This window comes from Erinaceus europaeus, chromosome 6 (genome assembly GCF_950295315.1).
Source record: "Erinaceus europaeus chromosome 6, mEriEur2.1, whole genome shotgun sequence".
Taxonomy (NCBI): domain Eukaryota; kingdom Metazoa; phylum Chordata; class Mammalia; order Eulipotyphla; family Erinaceidae; genus Erinaceus; species Erinaceus europaeus.
The window spans coordinates 51,102,372-51,120,375 of record NC_080167.1 but is presented as its reverse complement, the minus strand read 5'-3'; the positions used below and the strand labels follow the sequence as shown (position 1 = coordinate 51,120,375).

The 18,004-nt window shown below is 44.0% G+C and overlaps 1 protein-coding gene across 2 annotated transcripts in view; it reads left to right on the top strand.

Moving 5' to 3' along the window:
• The window catches only part of UCMA (upper zone of growth plate and cartilage matrix associated), a 34,422-nt gene that overhangs the window by 5,462 nt on the left and 10,956 nt on the right, over nt 1–18,004 (top strand). The window contains exon 5 of one of the 2 annotated variants that reach the window (XR_009550250.1): nt 5,947–6,094. Coding sequence is in view for 1 of the 2 variants with exons in the window: in XM_007524628.2 (XP_007524690.1) it covers nt 5,947–6,044 (98 nt within the window). In the remaining variant the exon portion in view is untranslated. Of the gene's footprint in view, nt 1–5,946; nt 6,353–18,004 lie in introns of those variants that run through there. The other variant, XM_007524628.2, reaches the window with a different exon arrangement.

Genomic DNA, 18,004 nt, shown 5'->3' with positions numbered 1-18,004 from the left:
GGGTAAGCTATTTTTCTGGTTCACAAGGCCCTCATTTCAATTCACTGCAATCAACATTTTTTTATATTTATTTAATTTATTTATTCATTCCCTTTTGTTGCCCTTGTTGTTTTATTGTTGTAGTTATTATTGTTGTTGTCGTTGTTGGATAGGACAGAGAGAAATGGAGAGAGGGAGGGGAAGACAGAGAGGAGGAGAGAAAGATAGACACCTGCAGACCTGCTTCACCGCCTGTGAAGCGACTCCCCTGCAGGTGGGGAGCCGGGGTTCGAACCGGGATCCTTATGCCGGTCCTTGTGCTTTGCGCCACCTGCGCTTAGCCCGCTGCACTACAGCCCGACTCCCTGCAATCAACATTTTATTGACTGAAGGCAAACTAGGGAAACTGAACTCAGAAAAAGCTGGCATCATAGTCAGCCTCGACCTTCCCTGTTTTACCACCACTACCACCTTCTAACAATGTAAAGTTTCCAGATCACACCCAGTGGAGACAGCACAGAACTCTCCTCCCCCTTATCCTCCTCCAATTAAGCACTTGCCTTCGCCTCTTATCAAGAGATAAATAAAAGGTCAAGGGAAGCCAGCATCCTAGTGTCTGTACTGGCTAAACCATGAGCATGTTTTATTTCCATCTGACCCCTTGGGCAGAGTGGGTGTCCTGTCTCCTAGCCCTAGGAAGTGATGATTTCACTGAGGCTCAGTGGAATAACTCATGTGTGTGCGGATAGAAAAAGGCTGCTTCGGATGGGGGTATGCAAAGAGACTTTCATGCCTGAGGCTCTCAAGTCCCAGGTTCAATCCCCCACGCCACACCACACCACCATAAGCCAGAGCTGAGCAGTGCTCTGGTTAAAAAAAGAAAAAAAGCAAAAGGCTGCTTCATTGACTCACATCCTATTATGAGACTGGATTTGACCTTACATCTATTAAGCATCACCAAGTATCAGTCACAACAAAAACTCGTAGGTGTCAGGCCAGCAGGGTGTGCATGTGTGTGCATTTCTCTCTTGGTCTTCTCCAAACTTCAGGACTGAATGCTGCTGAATGAGCTCCTGGGTGCAGCTGAGCTGGGACCCTCCTTTTTGGAGGGTCAGCTACTTTGGATGAATTGTCAGTCTCTGGGCGTTTTTTTTTTCTTTTTTTTTTATTAAAGTCTTTTAAAAATATTTATTTATTCATTTATTTTCCCTTTTGTTGCCCTTTTTATTGTTGTTGTAATTATTATTGCTGTTGATGTTGTCACTGTTAGATAGGACAGAGAGAAATGGAGAGAGGAGGAGAAGACAGAGAGAGGGAGAGAAAGATAGACACCTGCAGACCTGCTTCACCGCCTGTGAAGTGACTCCCTTGCAGGTGGGGACCCAGGGGTTTGACATGGGATCCTTATGCTGGTCCTGGCACTTCGCACCATGTGCTTTACCCACTGCATTACTGCCTGACCCCCTCTGGGACTTTTTTCTTTGGTGGTTTGGGACATAACTCCCTCTTAGAGCATCTCCTAGTGAAAAGTATACAATCACAGGCACCCGAGGGCCTGGTGCCCCAAGAGGTGATGACTGGTTGAGCCCTGCCGACAGGTACCTGGGACCCTGGCAACTCCAACTTTCTCAGGAACATCCTAGGAAAATTCAGGCTATCATAACAGAGACAAGTATTTTAGCTGGAGCTTTGTTTACCTTGGTGAACAGCTAGGGGAAAGGCATTTAAAAAATGAAAAGGTGGCCTCCATTTTTTTTTTTTTAACTCAGTGTTAACACTAGCACTTCATTTCCTACATCTGAAGACATTTTTGAGTATAAATTCCTAGCATCTGGATGGAAGACACTCACTGCTTCTTCTTTTGTGATGAGTGAGGATAAGGCACCAAAGCTGAAGGATCTGGCCTCACTCACAGATAAGGAAGAGCCTTTGGGAGAGGGCACAGGCCTCCCACGTCTGCAGTGACAGTGGTTGTGGTCATGATGAGCTTGTTCCTTCGGGTACTGTACTGAACCATGTGATCCTCAGATAGGTCTTAAAATTACCAGCTGACAAGCTTCAAATGGCAGCAGCTCAGAAAGGACATCCAAGGTGACAATAGTGAGAACGAGATGTGGACTAGGAATGTCTGCCCAGCAAGGCTCTTGTTCTTGCAAGTGAAGGAAGATCAAATGGACAGAGTTGGTGAAAGTCATCAGACCCAGGGAGAGGCAGTACAAGGCCAGGGAGGCTGCATAGCATAAAACAGGAGTTGTCCCAGGTTGATAAAAGGAGGGAACCAGCCTGCCCAAGGACAACAGTGACAAGAAAGATGAAAATCATCCCAATCTCCTCATCTCATTTCTGCCCCATTATACCACCCCCTCACTGTGGCAGTGTTCCTGCTATCCCCCCACCCCCGGCAGAACACCTTCTGATCCTCTCCTTGCTCCCCACACTTCCCCTTCATCATGACTCTGTTTTGGGTGTTATTGTGACCTGACAAGATTACCTGTTTTCAGAATTGTTGAGTGTAGTTTGTTGGTGTTTATGCCATCTCCTCAAGGGGGCTGTTATATAAGAGTAAAAGTTTAGGGGGCAAGAGATAGTTCATCTGGTAGAGCACAGGCTATATTCAATGTCTTGGGTTATATTCTTGGTACATCATGGGAACACTATAGATGGTGGCATGGTTCTGTGGTGTCTCTCTCTCTTTAATAAACAATGAAAAATTGGGTCAGGGAGATCACTCAGTGGTGGTATTATGTCAACACAAGACTCTGGGCTCATTTCCTGGTGCCACATTAAAAAAAAAAGTTACAGCTAAGGTAGAAACATGGATGCACAGAACGCTCTGATTTCCTATTTTAGGCAGGTGATCTAGAAGAGACCTTTAAAGAAGGCTGACTTTCCTGTGGCTCCTGGCTACAAATCCAACTCAAACCACCTACTTCCCAAAAAGAAAATATCTTTGAGTTTTATCTGACAGCTCCAGGGTTCTATCTGTTAAGCTCCCACTGTCAAGGCTGATATGCTAGCACTGCTGGGATTCCACCTGCAAAGTCAGACCCCTCAGTCAGGTCACTCAGGTTTGGCTGTGTGGAATCTGTCTTGGTTAGCAAAGGTGCTCAGTCATTGTGGCCCCTTGAAAACTACATTGCTCAAACCTCAGATCTTTTCCCTTTATCTAAGTGAAATAATCTAAAGGTAGGTTGGCATGTCCTGGGAGGAAAAAATTAACTTCAGTGTCAAAATTATGCTCTCAAGATTGGCAGAGTAGCTGGCTAGCCTAATTGGGGAAAAAACAAAACAAAACAAAACAAAAAATGTCTGAATGAGCTGAAGATTAAGGCCACAGCTCTATCCTGGACTGGGCTGGGCTGTAAGCAGCAGGCTGTCTCCTGGACTCTCAAGTCTCTACAGGGATCTCAGCACTAAGGGCAGTGCCCACTGACAGAAGTTCCTCGCAGACATGGCCATGCCTGAGTATCCAGAGACCTTACTACTGAGGGCATCTAGCTTCTCAGGGGTGCTACGGACCATAGTGATGCCTGTTTCCCTCATACCCTGAAGTCATGGTGCTCTTCTGTTAGCTTAATGTCACACAGGCTGTGCTTTATTAGACGGTTCTTGGGCTTGCATCAACCATCTTTTTTATTCCAGGTAGATCTAAAAATAGTTTTGTATTTATTTATTTATTTTCTGCCTCCAGGGTTATCACTGGGGCTTGGTGTCAGCACTATGAATCCACCACTCCTGGCAGTCATTATTTCCTTAAATTAAAAAAAAATTAACTGCATAGGACAAAGAAACTGAGAGGGAAAGGGGAGATAGGGAGAGAGAAAATGAGACACCTACAGACCTGTTTCAGCACTTGTGAACTTTCTCCCCTGCAGGTCCTTGTGAACCTGGGTCTTTTTGCATGGTAACGTGCTCTTAAGCACCTGGGCCCCCTACAATTTTATTTTTAAAGCTTAGAAAATATGGGGAGAGGGAGTGCTGGGTGGTGGTGGTGTACTCTGTAAAGTGCACGTTACCATGCTCAAGGACCCAAGTTCTTGACTCCCACCTGTAGGGGGAAGCTGCACAATTGGTGAAGCAGTACTGCAAGGCTCCATCTCTCTCTCTCCTCTGTCCTATCAAATATAAGAGAAAAAAATCATCACCAGGAGAAGTGGATTTGTTGTACAGGCACCAAGCCCCAGAAATAACTTTGGTGGCCAAAAAAAAAAAAGGAAAGAAGAAAGGGGGGCACACCCAGTTAAGCACACATAGTACTAAGTGCAAGGACGTGTGTAAGGATCTGGGTTCAAGCCCTGGCTCCCCACCTGTAGGGAGGACACTTGATGAGCCGTGAAGCATGTCTGTTGGTATCTTATCTTTCTCCCTCTCTATCTACCTACCTTCCTCTCTCTCTGTCCTGTCAAATAAAAACAAGAAGGGGGCAGCAGAGAATGAAAAAAAATGGCCACTGGGAGCAGTGGAATTATGTAGTGCTGGCAGTGACCCCCAGCAATTACCCCGGTTAAAGAGAGGGGGAGAGAGGGAGAGAGAGGGAGAGAGAGGGAGAGAGAGGGAGAGAGAGGGAGAGAGAGGCAGAGAGAGAGAGAGAGAGAAAGAGAGAGGCAGAGAGAGAGAAAGAGAGAGAGAGAGAGGCAGAGAGAGAGAAAGAGAGAGAGAGGGAGAGAGAGAGAAAGAGAGGGAGAGAGAGGGAGAGAGAGGCAGAGAGAGAGAGAGGCAGAGAGAGAGAAAGAGAGAGAGAGAGGCAGAGAGAGGGGGAGGGAGGGGGGAGGGGGAGAGAGAGATTGGAGGGAAGGGGAGAGGAGAGGAGAGAAGAGATGGAAGGGAAGGAAAGAAGGAAGGGAAAAAAGGAAAGAAGGAAGGAAGGAAGAAAGGAAGGAAGGAAGGAAGGAAGGAAGGAAGGATGGATGGATGGATGGAAGGATGGAAGGGAGACAGGTGTTGATGCACCTGGTTGAGCGCACATGTTACAGTGCTCAGGGACTCTGGTTTGAGCCCCCAGTCCCCACCTGAATAGGGAAAGCTTTGTAAGTAATGAAGCAGTGCTGCAGGTGTCTCTTTATCTCTCCCTGTCTCCCCCCACCCTCTCAATTTTTGACAATCTCTATCCAATAAAGATAATAAGAAAAATTTAAAAAATAATTATAAAAGAAGAAAAAATTATGCAGGGCAATATAGAAGACATTACTTATAATCCTATCACTTCAGGCTGATATAATTTCTTCCCATGATTTCCTAATGGCATCATTTGTGGTTTTCTTTTCCCTCTCTCTTTTTTTTTAAAGATTAGCTCATTTTTATGAGTGATAGAGAATGAAAGAGACCAAAGCACTGTTCAGCTTAGGCATATAGTGGTACTATAAATCAAAACCTGGGGCTTTTAGCATGCAAATCCTGTGCTGAAAGAATGATCTTTCTGCTCCCACCTCCCATCCCATCTGGTTTTGTTACTTGTATAATTTTTTTTTTCTTTTTTTGCCTCCAGTCACTGGGGCTCTGTGCCTGCACTATGAATCCACTGCTTCTGATGACCTTTTTGTTTGTTTTTTTAAAATTGGGTAGGACAGAGAGAAATTGAGAGGGGAAGGTGGTAAGAGAAGGGGAAAGAAAGACACTTACAGACCCACTTCACCACTTGTGAAGCCACCTCCCTGTAGGTGGGGAGCCAGGGCCTTGAAATGGGATCCTTGTGCTTTGTATTATGTGAGCTTAACCTGGTGAACCATAGCCCGACTCCCACTTTTGTAGTTTTTTTAGGTGTGCATCTTACAGTTAGTTCCTGGGGTGTTGTACAAGGAGAGACTGGACTGGAACCTGAGACTCTGGGCTGAGCTCCTGGGCACCCAGCTGTGCCTCTTACCTGCCTAGGTCTGGTCCTGTGGCCCGTGTTCTCTCTGGGCCTCTAGCTTGAACGTGCTGTCTGTGGGTTTGTGCAGTTACTAATGTCATGACTTTTCTCCTCCTCAGAACAGGAAGAGAGAAGCCGGGAGGCCATTGAACAGTGGCGCCAGTGGCATTATGATGGCTTGTACCCCTCCTACCTCTATAATCGCCACCACATCTGACCTCATCCTGACAGATCCAGAAGACGGAGCTTGAGACACACTCTACCCAGGTGTCCTTGTTGATGTCACCCACACCAAGGTCTCCCATGGACCTTTTGTGCTGATGGATTAAAATGCCCTGTGGCTTTTGCTTCTGAGGGGAACACACACCTCTGTGGGATCCAGCATCAAACCCACAGCCATCTCCCGTCTTTGCTAGCCATGGCTCCCCAGGCAAAACTCCCAACTGAGAAAACAGTGACACAAATCACCATCAAGGACAACTTGTCTGCTTCTAGCTAACAATAAACGTGCTACATTAACCTGGGTATTTTCCTCTCAACCCCACATGGGTCTGTGGTATCTGCCTGTCTCCCTGAGTGATGCCGTCTTCTTGCTATCTTGGGCCTCCGAAGATTGAAGCCCACAACCTGTTGCTCCATGTTCCTTAGGAATCACACACATATCAGAGAAAGGTGACAGCAGCTATTTTTGCCAGAACCATGAGAAGTCAGGTTTGGTGCTTTTCATGTCCCTTCCGAGTCTTAAAGCTCATCTGTGTTTTATTTAATTTTATTTTTGTGGTGCTATGCTTTGTGTACGACAATCTCACAGGTCCCAGTCCAACTTTTTTTTATTATTCTTTAAAAGACAGAGGGACTTGGGGGGGGGGGCAGGGGGTGGGATGGGCTCACCCAGTGGAGCACACACTTTGCGATGTAAAACATGACACCATGAGAGACAGCCATGTGACACATCTTCATGCCCACCTCCCTGTGTCTTTATACAAGGACATCAATACATTGACTTAAAGGTCTAGTTGACTAACCTCATTTTAACTTGATCACATCTGCAAAGACTATTTCTGAATCTGGTGACATTTACAGGTGCCAGGGATTAAAAACTTCATCATGCCTTTCTGAGTGATGCAAGCCCAACATGCCAGACTGGACTAGCTGGTCAGGGAGGGATCAACTCTTGATGGCAGCTGACTAAAAAGATGGCTAAGGCTGGATAGCGAGCTGAGTATGTAGCTTAGTGGACAGAGCACATGCTTTTTTTTGAGGGACTGGGTTAGATTTCTAGTACTGCACCAAAGTGGATGCCTGTTCTTCATACAGAGCCTTCCAGCTATCGTCTCATGTATTGTGGCCCCCACCAAGGTGCTGCTTAACTTGCGCTTGATTTGTCTACCGAGTGTGGCACTCCCAAGAGTGGTTGAAGGCATGGGAAGGAAGGAAGGCAGATGTTGAGCCTGGGACAGGAAGGCACCATGCTTTGGAGAGAAGGGGCACTGCTATGAGCTTGAACTCTACCCACAGTAGAAAACTGTGGAAAGGGGGGTCGGGTGGTGGCACCCCCAGCAAAACACATATAGTACAATGTGCAAGGACCTGACTCTGAGCCCCTGTTCCCCACTTGCGGGGTGGGGGGGTCCTGTTTCACCAGTGGTGAAGCAGGTCTGCAGATGTCTCTCCTATCTCAACAGCCTCTCAATTTCTCTCTATCCTATCTAATAGAAATTAGAAAGGGAAAAAATGGCTGCCAGGAGTGAAGGATTTGTAGTGCTGGCATGGAGCCACAGCAATAACTCTGGTGGCAATAAAAAAAGGGGGGTAGGGGCAGGTGATGGTGCACCTGGATAAGTGCATACATTAAGTGCACAAGGACCCAGGTTCAGGCCCCCCGGTCCCAACCTGCATCGGTAAAATTTCATGAGTGGTGAAGTAGGGCTGCAAGTGTCTCTATCTCCCACTCCCCTCTCAATTTCTCTCTTTATCCATTCAATGATAAATAAAAATATTTTAAAAAGAAAAAAGAAAGAAAGCTGTGGAAAGAAACTTCAACATATCTTTGTGGTGCAATGGAGTGAACCCAGGACTTCACACATACACAGTACCACTGAGTGATCTTCCTGATTTGACTATTTTCACTCTGTCTTAGGGAAAGGGAGAGGAGGCCGGGTGGTGGTGCACTGGATTAAGCGCACATAGTACGAACAAGGACCCGCACAAGGATCTTGGTTTGAGTCCCTGGCACCCCACCTGCAGGGGGGTTGCTTCACAAGCACTGAAACAGGGCTGCAGATGTCTGTCTTTCTCTCTCCCTACCTTCCCCTTCTCTCTCAATTTCTCTCTGTCCTATCCAATAAAAAAAATGGCTACCAGGAGCAGTGGATTCATAGTGCAGGCACCTAGCCCCAGCGATAACTCTGGAGGAAAAGAAAAAAAAAGGAGAGAGAGGGAAGGGGAGAGAAGAAACCCCACAGGACCACTCCACTATCCATGAAGCTTTCCCACTCAGCCCATGGTGCCTGGGCTTGAACCTAGGGCCTCATACACCGAACATGCTCTCTAACCTAGACACCCTCCTTACCAGCTACCCATTTTACTTCCCTCAATCATTCCAAGGCCAACCTTGCCAGACAAAGTAAGGATGACAAAAACTGGACAAGGGCAAGAGACCAGCATACTTTAATGATGGCTCTTTGGTCATTGTCAGGCCACTTCATTACCTGGGACCCTAGTCAGGGATTCCTTGGATTCTCACACAGATGATGGGCCTAGACCTCTAACATATCATTCTCTCCACTGTAAATGGTCATCTCCATCAAGAACAACATAATGGATCTTTTTGTGAGCCACTATAGGACCTGTCCCTCAATGTGGATCAACAATCGGAGGGACTACCTCATTCTCTGAAGGGAGGTTGGGCAATATACTCTACCACTTGAGGAAGATGGGTCCTAAAGTTAGTACAGCCTAGAATGTTCCCAGCCATGACCATAGAATGCAAGCTCAGACCTATAGGGATGCAGAGGTTACACAGGCTTCTGTGCTGACTATGGGCCCAAAATCAAATTGATGGGGATTACAGTTAACAATATTTATATACATTTCCTATATTTGGGAGCTACTCTCTGCCCTGATCCAGCTTTCCTGTCCTTTTCCCAACTCTGACACATCTCCCCAGACAATACCTTTGGTCTACCTGCATGTTAACTGTCAGGTTCAGGCAAAAACTAGTAAAGTCATCGCCTTGGAATATACCTAATATAGACCTACTAGCTTTTTCCAAACTGGAGGCCCCAAATCTCATCTGCAATATTCTTGCTTTTAGGTTCCTGACTATTTAACAATTTGTTCTGTTTTATATCTTAATGCCTTTTGTTTTTTAAACTTAAATTTTTTTTTTAGTTTCCCTTTTGTTGTCCTTTTTTATTGTTGTTGTAGTTACTGTTATTACTGATGTCGGTGTTGTTGGATAGGACAGAGAGAAATGGAGAGAGGAGGGGAAGACAGAGAGGGGGAGAGAAAGATAGACACCTGCAGACCTGTTTCACTGCCTGTGAAGCAACTCCCATGCAGGTGAAGAGCTGGGGGCTCAAACCGGGATCCTTAAGCCAGTCCTTTTGTTTCATGCCACGTGAGCTTAACCTGCTGCAGTACCACCCAACTCCCATATCTTAATGCTTTTTCAGCTACCAGGTTCCAGATGCTACCATGACACCAACCTGACTTCCCTGGGCAGACCACCTCACCAATGTGTCCTGGAGCCCCACCTCCTCAGAGCCCTGCCCCACTAGGGAAAGGTAGAAATAGGCTGGGAGTATGGATAACCTGCCAACACCCATGTACAGCAGTAAAGCAATTACAGAATCCAGACCTTCCACCTTCTGCATCCCATAATGATTCTGGGTCCATACTCCCAGAGGGATAAAAAATAGGAAAGCTATCAGAGGGGATAGGATATGGAGTTCTAGTGGTGGGAATTGTGTGGAATTGTACCCCTTATCCTAAGGTCTTGTCAATATTTCCATCTTATATATTCAACACGTACTCCACTGGAAGGACTATGTCCCAGTCCTAGCACATCTTTTTAAGGGACACAGATTTGTCTGGGACTATTTAGGGACACATGCCTTGTCAGATCAGAGGAATCTGGTGAAGTTGGGAGACAAGTTCTAAAAGTGCCTCCTCACTAGGCCTAACATAATCTAGGAGAGACAATTGGTAGATTACCACTCTAGTTCTCTGACAATCTTGGAAATAGGTTGACCTTTTGTTTTTTCACATTTGTAGACTCAATTGTCTATACTCCACATATGGGTGAAACCATTCTGTAGTTGTCCTTCACCTTACTTGCTTCACTAAGCATACTCTTCTCTAATTCCATCCACTTTACCCAGAGGACACAGTATCATCTTTTTTATTGCTGAATAATACTCTGTTGAGTAGGTCCCAGAACTTTTTTTTGCTTCCAGGGTTATTGCTTGGGCTTGGTGCCTGCACTATGAATCCACTGCTCCTGAAAGCCATTTTTCCCATTTTGATGCTCTTGTTGTAGTTATTGTTATAGCTGTTGCTGTTGTTACATAGGACAGATAGAAATCGAAAGAGGAGGGAGACAGAGAAGGGGAGAAAAAGGTAGACACCTGCACGGCTTCATTGCTTGCAAAGTGATACCTCTGCAGGTGGGGAGCTGGGGGCTGGAACAGGGATCCTTAAGCTGGCCCTTGCGCTTTGCTCTATGTGCTCTTAACCGCTGTGCCCAGCCCCCTATCCCTTAACTTTTTATTTATTTCCTTTCTGTCGCCCTTGTTTTTATTGTTGTTGTAGTTATTATTGTTGATGTCGTTGTTGTTGGATAGGACAGAGAGAAATGGAGAGGAGGGGAAGGCAGAGAGTGGGAGAGAAAGACACCTACAGGCAATTAGGCGGTAGCGCAGTGGGCTAAGGGCACGTGGCGCTAAGCACAAGGTGCAGTATAAGAATCCTAGTTCCGCCAACACATCCATCCAAAAAGATCTGTGTACACATATGTTCTTGGCAGCACAATTTGTAATAGCCAAAACCTGGAAGCAGCCCAGGTGTCCAACAACAGATGAGTGGCTGAGCAAGTTGTGGTCTATATACACAATGGAATACTACTCAGCTATAAAAAATGGTGACTTCACCGTTTTCAGCCGATCTTGGATGGACCTTGAAAAAATCATGTTGAGTGAAATAAGTCAGAAACAGAAGGATGAATATGGGATGATCTCACTCTCAGGCAGAAGTTGAAAACAAGAGCAGAAAAGAAAACAGAAGTAGAACCTGAAATGGAATTGGCATATCACACCAAAGTAAAAGACTCTGGGGTGGGTGGGTGGGGAGAATACAGGTCCATGAAGGATGATAAATGACATAGTGGGGGTTGTATTGTTAAATAGGAAACTGGGGAATGTTATGCATGTACAAACTATTGTATTTACTGTTGAATGTAAAACATTAATTCCCCAATAAAGAAATTAAAAAAAAAAAAAGAATCCCGGTTCCGGACTTGGGCGGTAGCAGAGCGGGTTAAGTGCAGGTGGTGCAAAGCGCAAGGACCTGCGTAAACATCCTGCTTCGAGCCCCTCAGGTCTCTAGCTGCAGGGGAGTCGCTTGACAAGCTGTGAAGCAGGTTTGCAGGTGTTTATCTTTCTCTCCCCCTGTCTTCCCCTCCTCTATTTCCCTCTGTCCTATCCAACAACGACAACATCAATAACAACACCTACAACAATAAAACAAGGGCAACAAAATGGAGTAAATAAATATTTTTAAAAAATAAAAAAATAAGAATGCCGGTTCAAGCCCTCGGCTCCCCACGTGCAGAGGAGTTGCTCCACAAGCAGTGAAGCAGGTCTGCTGGTGTCTATCTTTCTCTCCCCCCTATGTCTTCCCCTCCTCTCTACATTTCTCTCTGTCCTATCCAACAATGACTACATCATCAACAACAACAATAAAACAAGGGCAACAAAAGGGAATATTAAAAAAAAAAAAAGGATAAAGCAAAAAAAAAAAAAAAAAACGAACAAAAAACACCTACAGACCTGCTTCACCGCTTGTGAAGCAAATTCCCTGCAGGTGGGGAGCCAGGGGCTCAACCGGGATTCTCACGCCAGTCCTTGTGCTTTGCAGCACGTGCTCTTAACCCGGTACCACCAGACTCCCGTTCCATAAATTTTATCCAGTCATCTGTCAAATCAAATGTCAAAGGGCATTTTGGTTGTTTCTAGGTTTTTGCTATTATGAATAATGCCCCTATGATGTTATTATGTCTTTTGGGTATATGCCTAGTAGTAGAATTGCTGGATCATATGGCATTTCAATTTTATTTAAGGATTCTCCATACTGGTTGTACCAGTTTGCATTCCTCAAACCACCTTCCTAATCCAGGAGTTGAAGGCTGAGTCAATCTCTGACCCCTGACCTTTAAACCTAAACTTGCAGGGCATATGCTTTTTTGCAGAAAGGAATGGCATAGAAAGAACCGTTGTTTGAGAACTGGGCGGTAGAGTAGTTAAGTGCAGATGGCGCAAGGCACAAGGAACAGCGCAAGAATACGGTTCAAGCCCCTGGCTCCCCACCTGCAGGGGTGTCACTTCACAGGCAGTGAAGCAGGTCTGCAAGTGTCTTTCCTCCTCTCTTCCTCTCCTCTTTCCATTTCTCTCTGTCCTATCCAACAATGATGACAACAATAATAACTACAACATTAAAACAACAAGGGCAACAAAAGGGAATAAATAAATATTTTAAAAAAAAAAAAGAGGCGATAGCACAGTGGGTTAAGCGCACATGGCGCAAAGCACAAGGACTGGCATAAGGATCCCGGTTCAAGCCCTGGACTCCCCACCTGCAGGGGAGTCACTTCCAGGTGAAGCAGGTCTGCAGGTGTCTATCTTTCTCTCCCCGTCTTCCCCTCCTCTATCCATTTCTCTCTGTCCTATCCAACAATGACGACATCAATAATAACAATAATACAAGAGTAAAAAAGGGAATAAAATATATAAATATTAAAAAAAAAAAGCACTGTTGTTTTACTTCAGCTAGGAGATGCAAAAAGGACTGGCAAGTGGAGATAATCTATGTGCATTCTCACAAGCAGGCAACTGGTGGAAGACTCTTGGCAGGGCCACACAGTCACCTTCTCAAAACTCTGCCATGTCCACAGGCAGAAAGACCAGGCCACATGGACGTCAAAACCCAATGGTCTGGGTGAATGGCCAGTTTGAACAAAGGAAGTGAAATAGCCTGTCTTTGCCTCTTCAATGGTCCTGTGTATCAATGCGGGTTCTCAAAAGAGAACTCTTTTTTTTTTTTATAGAGAACTCTTTTTTTTTTTTTAAATATTTTTGTTTTATTTTATTTTTTATTAATTTTTTTTTTTTGAGAGAGATGCAGAGAGAGAGAGAGAGAAACACCAGAGCACTGCTCAGCTCTGGCTTATGGTGGTGCAGGGGTTGAACCTGGGACTTAGGAGCCTCAGGCATGAGAGTCTGTTTGCATAACCATTATGCTGTCTCCCCCACCCCTATAGAGAACTCTTAAAGGGCCCAGCGAGGATGCTCTTACCTTGCCCCACCCCGTCCCTAACAAAGGCCTCATAGTATCCCACGGTTTTCTAATTCCACCTAGAACTGCTGCCCTAAAAGCCAATCACAGTCATTTCCTGGGCAGGGAGAAGTCTGTCAAACAGAACAATCCAGGGATTCCAACAGTCACAACAGGAAATTAGTAACAAAACCACCTGCATTTTTCCAGACTAGCCTCGTCGAAAGTGTGGCCTATAGGACAGTCCTTCATTTAATCTTCTGTGATTTTTTTCATTCCCATGTGCTTCAGGGATTGCTGTTAAGGATTCATAACAAACTGATCAAAAGATAAAATAGTGGTGAAAACTATTCTTTGCACAATGTTATTTTCTTCTGAGTGTACATATGCACATGGGAAAACGTTGCAACTTATATAATGTGCATTTGTTTAGATTTTTGGGAAGAGGTAAATTTTGTGACTTGGAATATTTTAAAAAACTTTTTAATTAAAAATTTATTTTTATTATGTTGTAACAAAGTTGAGTTTTCTTTTTAAATTTATTATCTTTATTTATTTATTGGATAGAGATAGCCAGAAATTAAGAGGGAAGGGGGAAATAGTGAGGGGGAGTGACAGAGACATCTGCAGCCCTGCTTCACCACTTGCAAAGCTTTCCCCCTGCAGGTGGGGATCAGGGGCTCAAACCTGGGTCCTTGTGCATTGTAACATGTGCGCTCAACCAGGTGCACCACCACCCGGCCCCTCGACAGTTTTCTATGCAAAAATACATCATGACTTTCCTGACAACCTAATATTTATTTATTGGATAGAGACAGAGAGAAATTAAGGGGGAGGGGGAAGGAGAAAGACTCCTGCAATACTGCTTGGGAACACCCCCTCCACCTCCATCCCATGGGACTTGAACCTGGGTCCTTACAATTCAACCAGGTGTGCCACCACCTACCTGGCTCTGTCCTTGAAATGGCTTTGTAAAATATATAAAAAAACTTTTTAATTATCTTTATTTATTGGATAGAGACAGCCAGAAATCAAGAGGGAAGGGGGTGATAGAGAGGGAGAGAGACAGAGTGACACCTGCAGCCCTGCTTCACCACTCGCAAAGCTTTCCCCCTGCAGGTGGGGACCAGGGGCTTGAACTCGGGTCCTTGTGCATTGCAATACATGTGTTTAACCAGGTGCACCACCACCCAGACCCCCCCTCCCCTTTTTAAATGAAGTTTCATTTGGCTAGGTCATTTCACTATTGGTTAATTTCAACCATTTACTTTCTAATTCTTTGACAAAGTTGTTATTACTTTTTAATCAGTTAACTTCATGCCATAAACTTCATCATGACAACCACAAGGTACAAACCTACAGTACAAGGAAATGATGAACTGGAATGAAAAGCAAAATGAACAAAAAAATTATTTCAAATGAATAAAAACAAAGCAAAACCAAATCCTTAGAATGACAATCACCAGAGAGGGGAGGTAGTGGCAAGTGAAATAAAATGGGTAAATGGAGTCAACTGTGTAGTACTGGAGGAAATCTTGGCTCTTAATGACCATAACATAGTATTAACAGATGTTGAAAAAAATTAGCAAGAAACTAAGGCAAACTAATTAAATGAGAAATAAAATGGTGCTCACTTGAAAAAAGGCTAGGCATATCAGATAAAGGGTCTTGATTATATGCTAATGGATGGAAACCTGACTTCTGTTGGGGGTTATAACGTAGTACATGTGGATAGTCACTTACATGTGTGCACATCTGAAACCTATGTTATGAACTGGTGATACTTCAATGCAAGTTCAAAAAGAAATGATAACAGAGAAGCAAGCAACATTGGTTTCATCCTCGCTTCAACCTATTTTCAAATCACTTAACCAATTATCTAATTTGCAAAAAAAGAGCAGATGCCTTCTGACCAGTCACAAATACACAGCTACCTCATTATCTGTGGATTCCCTAGTTAAGAACTTACCTTACTGCTAAAATTTACTTGAAACTCCAAAATTAATGCCTGCAGTACTTTTGTGACCATTTAAAGTCAGCTGTACAGCAAGGAATACATGCTCCCAGCAGAAGTGAAACAAAGAGACTCTTGCTTAATCTCTCAAACACTAAATAAGTATCATTTTTAGAGTTACCTTTGTACCCCTGGAAGTCCTGTGCTCTCCCTGCTGTGCTACTGGCCTTTCTCTGTAGCTTTTGGTGGTGATTTAAAACTGGCACCAAGGGGCCAGGCAGTGACATAGTTGGTTAAAACTGGCACCAAGTACGGTTCTAAAGTTCTTAAGCATAAGAAGCTTGTGAGGCCTTTCATGAAAAATGCACATACTAAGAACAGGTTTCTTAAGTCATGACTTGTACGGCTATTGGCAGCCAGTCCAGTGCGAATGAGTACATAATAAGCTGTTGCACACACATAAGACTCAGTAATATATTGATCAACTGACAAAAACATGACCAGAAGCCTGCAGGAATTTGACCCTGCACTTCCTCCAGATCCAGAAAGGTTCAGTTATCTGTCAAACTAGCTTTCTAGAGTGTATAGTGGTGGCTTTATAGATTAAAACTGAATAACAAGAATCAGTTGTGTACATGTTTTTAGTTATTTCCATCTTCTTGAGTGAAATGGCTTTGGGTTTTCACCATCTCGATCATCATCACATAGCTTTTCTCTTGAGCTGTAAGTTACCATTGGATATGGTCAGTCCTGTGTAGGAATGCACATGTTCCCATGTTCTAGATTTGGAGTGGGGACGCTTTTTTCTGTCAAAGACTATTTTAATGAATATTTACAATACCATTTATGGGCCATGCAAAATCATCAACTTATAAATTAGCACTGAATGCTGCTATGAAAAAGCTCCGGTTGGCTTGGCAAGGCCAGAACAAATTACTTTCTGGGTCGTGTACAGCCCAAGGGCTAGATGCTCCTTACCCCTGTGGATGGGTTACCAGCACAGTTCTACTGCTGGCATGTCCTAATTTTTAAAAATTCCAGCATTTTCACCTACTGCTGTCAGCTTCAGCCAATTGACTTCTTCCATCTTCTGTGCTGATTATTATTATTTTTTAATTTTTAAAATTTATTTTCCCTTTTGTTGACTTTGTTTTTACTGTGGTTGTAGTTATTATTGTTGTTATTAATGTCGTTGTTAGATAGGACAGAGAGAAATGGAGAGAGGAGGGGAAGACCGAGAAGGGGAGAGAACGATAGACACCTGCAGACTGGCTTCACCACCTGTGAAGCAGCTCCCCTGTAGGTGTGGAGTCGGGGCTGGAACTGGGACCTTTATGCTTTTCCTTGCGCTTCACACCACCTGCGCTTAACTCGCTGCTCTACCACCTGACTCCCTGATTTTTTTTCTTTTTAATATTTGTTTATTTATTTTCCCTTTTGTTGCCCTTGTTTTTCATAGTTGTTGTAGTTATGATTGTTATTATTGACGTCATTGTTGTTAGATAGGACAGAGAGAAATTGAAAGAGGAGGGGAAGACAGAGAGGGGGAGAGAAAGACACCTGCAGACCTGCTTCACCACCTGTAAAGCAACTCCCTTGCAAGTAGGGAGTGGGGGCTCGAACCTAGGTACTTATGCTGGTCCTTGCGCTTCGCGCCACACGTGCTTAATCCGCTGAGCTACCACACGACTCCCTCCCTCCTTTGCTCTCTTTTTTAAAGATTTTATTTATTTATTAATGAGAAAGATAGGAGGAGAGAGAAAGAACCAGATGTCACTCTGGCACATGTGCTGCCAGGGACTGAACTCAGGACCTCATGCTTGAGAGTCCAAAGCTGTATCATTGCGCCACTTCCCAGACCACGCCTGATTATTTTTTTATACCAATTTTTCTCTCTTTAATCTTGGTAAAGGTAAAATTTCATTTCATTTCCTTTTCTTTTTTTTTTATTTATTTTTTTAAAATAATTTATTTCTTTATTGGGGAATTAATGTTTTACATTCAACAGTAAATACAATAGTTTGTACATGCATAACATTCCCCAGATTCCCATTTAACAATACAACCCCCACTATGTCATTCATCATCTTTCATGGACCTGTATTCTCCCCATCCACCCACCCACCCCAGAGTCTTTTACTTTGTTGTAATACTCCAATTCCATTTCAGGTTCGACTTGTGTTTTCTTTTTTTTTTTCTAAATAATTAATTTCTTTATTGGGGAATTAATGCTTTACATTCAACAGTAAATACAATAGTTTGAACATGCATAACATTCCCCAGATTCCCATAAAATTTCATTTTCTGAGTCATCTCTATGGCTATAGGTAGAAACTCTGATATGCTGCTATCAATGACATAGTTGGGGTAACAGATTTACTTTCCTGATGTATATATATTTGAGAAAATTAAGCTGCCCTCTGGCACATGTGATACTGGAGATAGAACTAAAAACCTTATACTTGCTGATCTAATCTACTGCATCACACATTTAATCTGTTTAAAACAAGTTGTACAAGTTGTACTTTCTCCCCCAACCCCTTTCCTGGAGTGACCCACAATAGAGCTTCCTGGGAAGTGACCAGTGATGGTGGAAAGAGGGAGCTATTGGAGTTTTAGGCCCATATTTGTGTGGGAATCTAAAGATTCCTTGACTAGGACCCCCAAGTTGT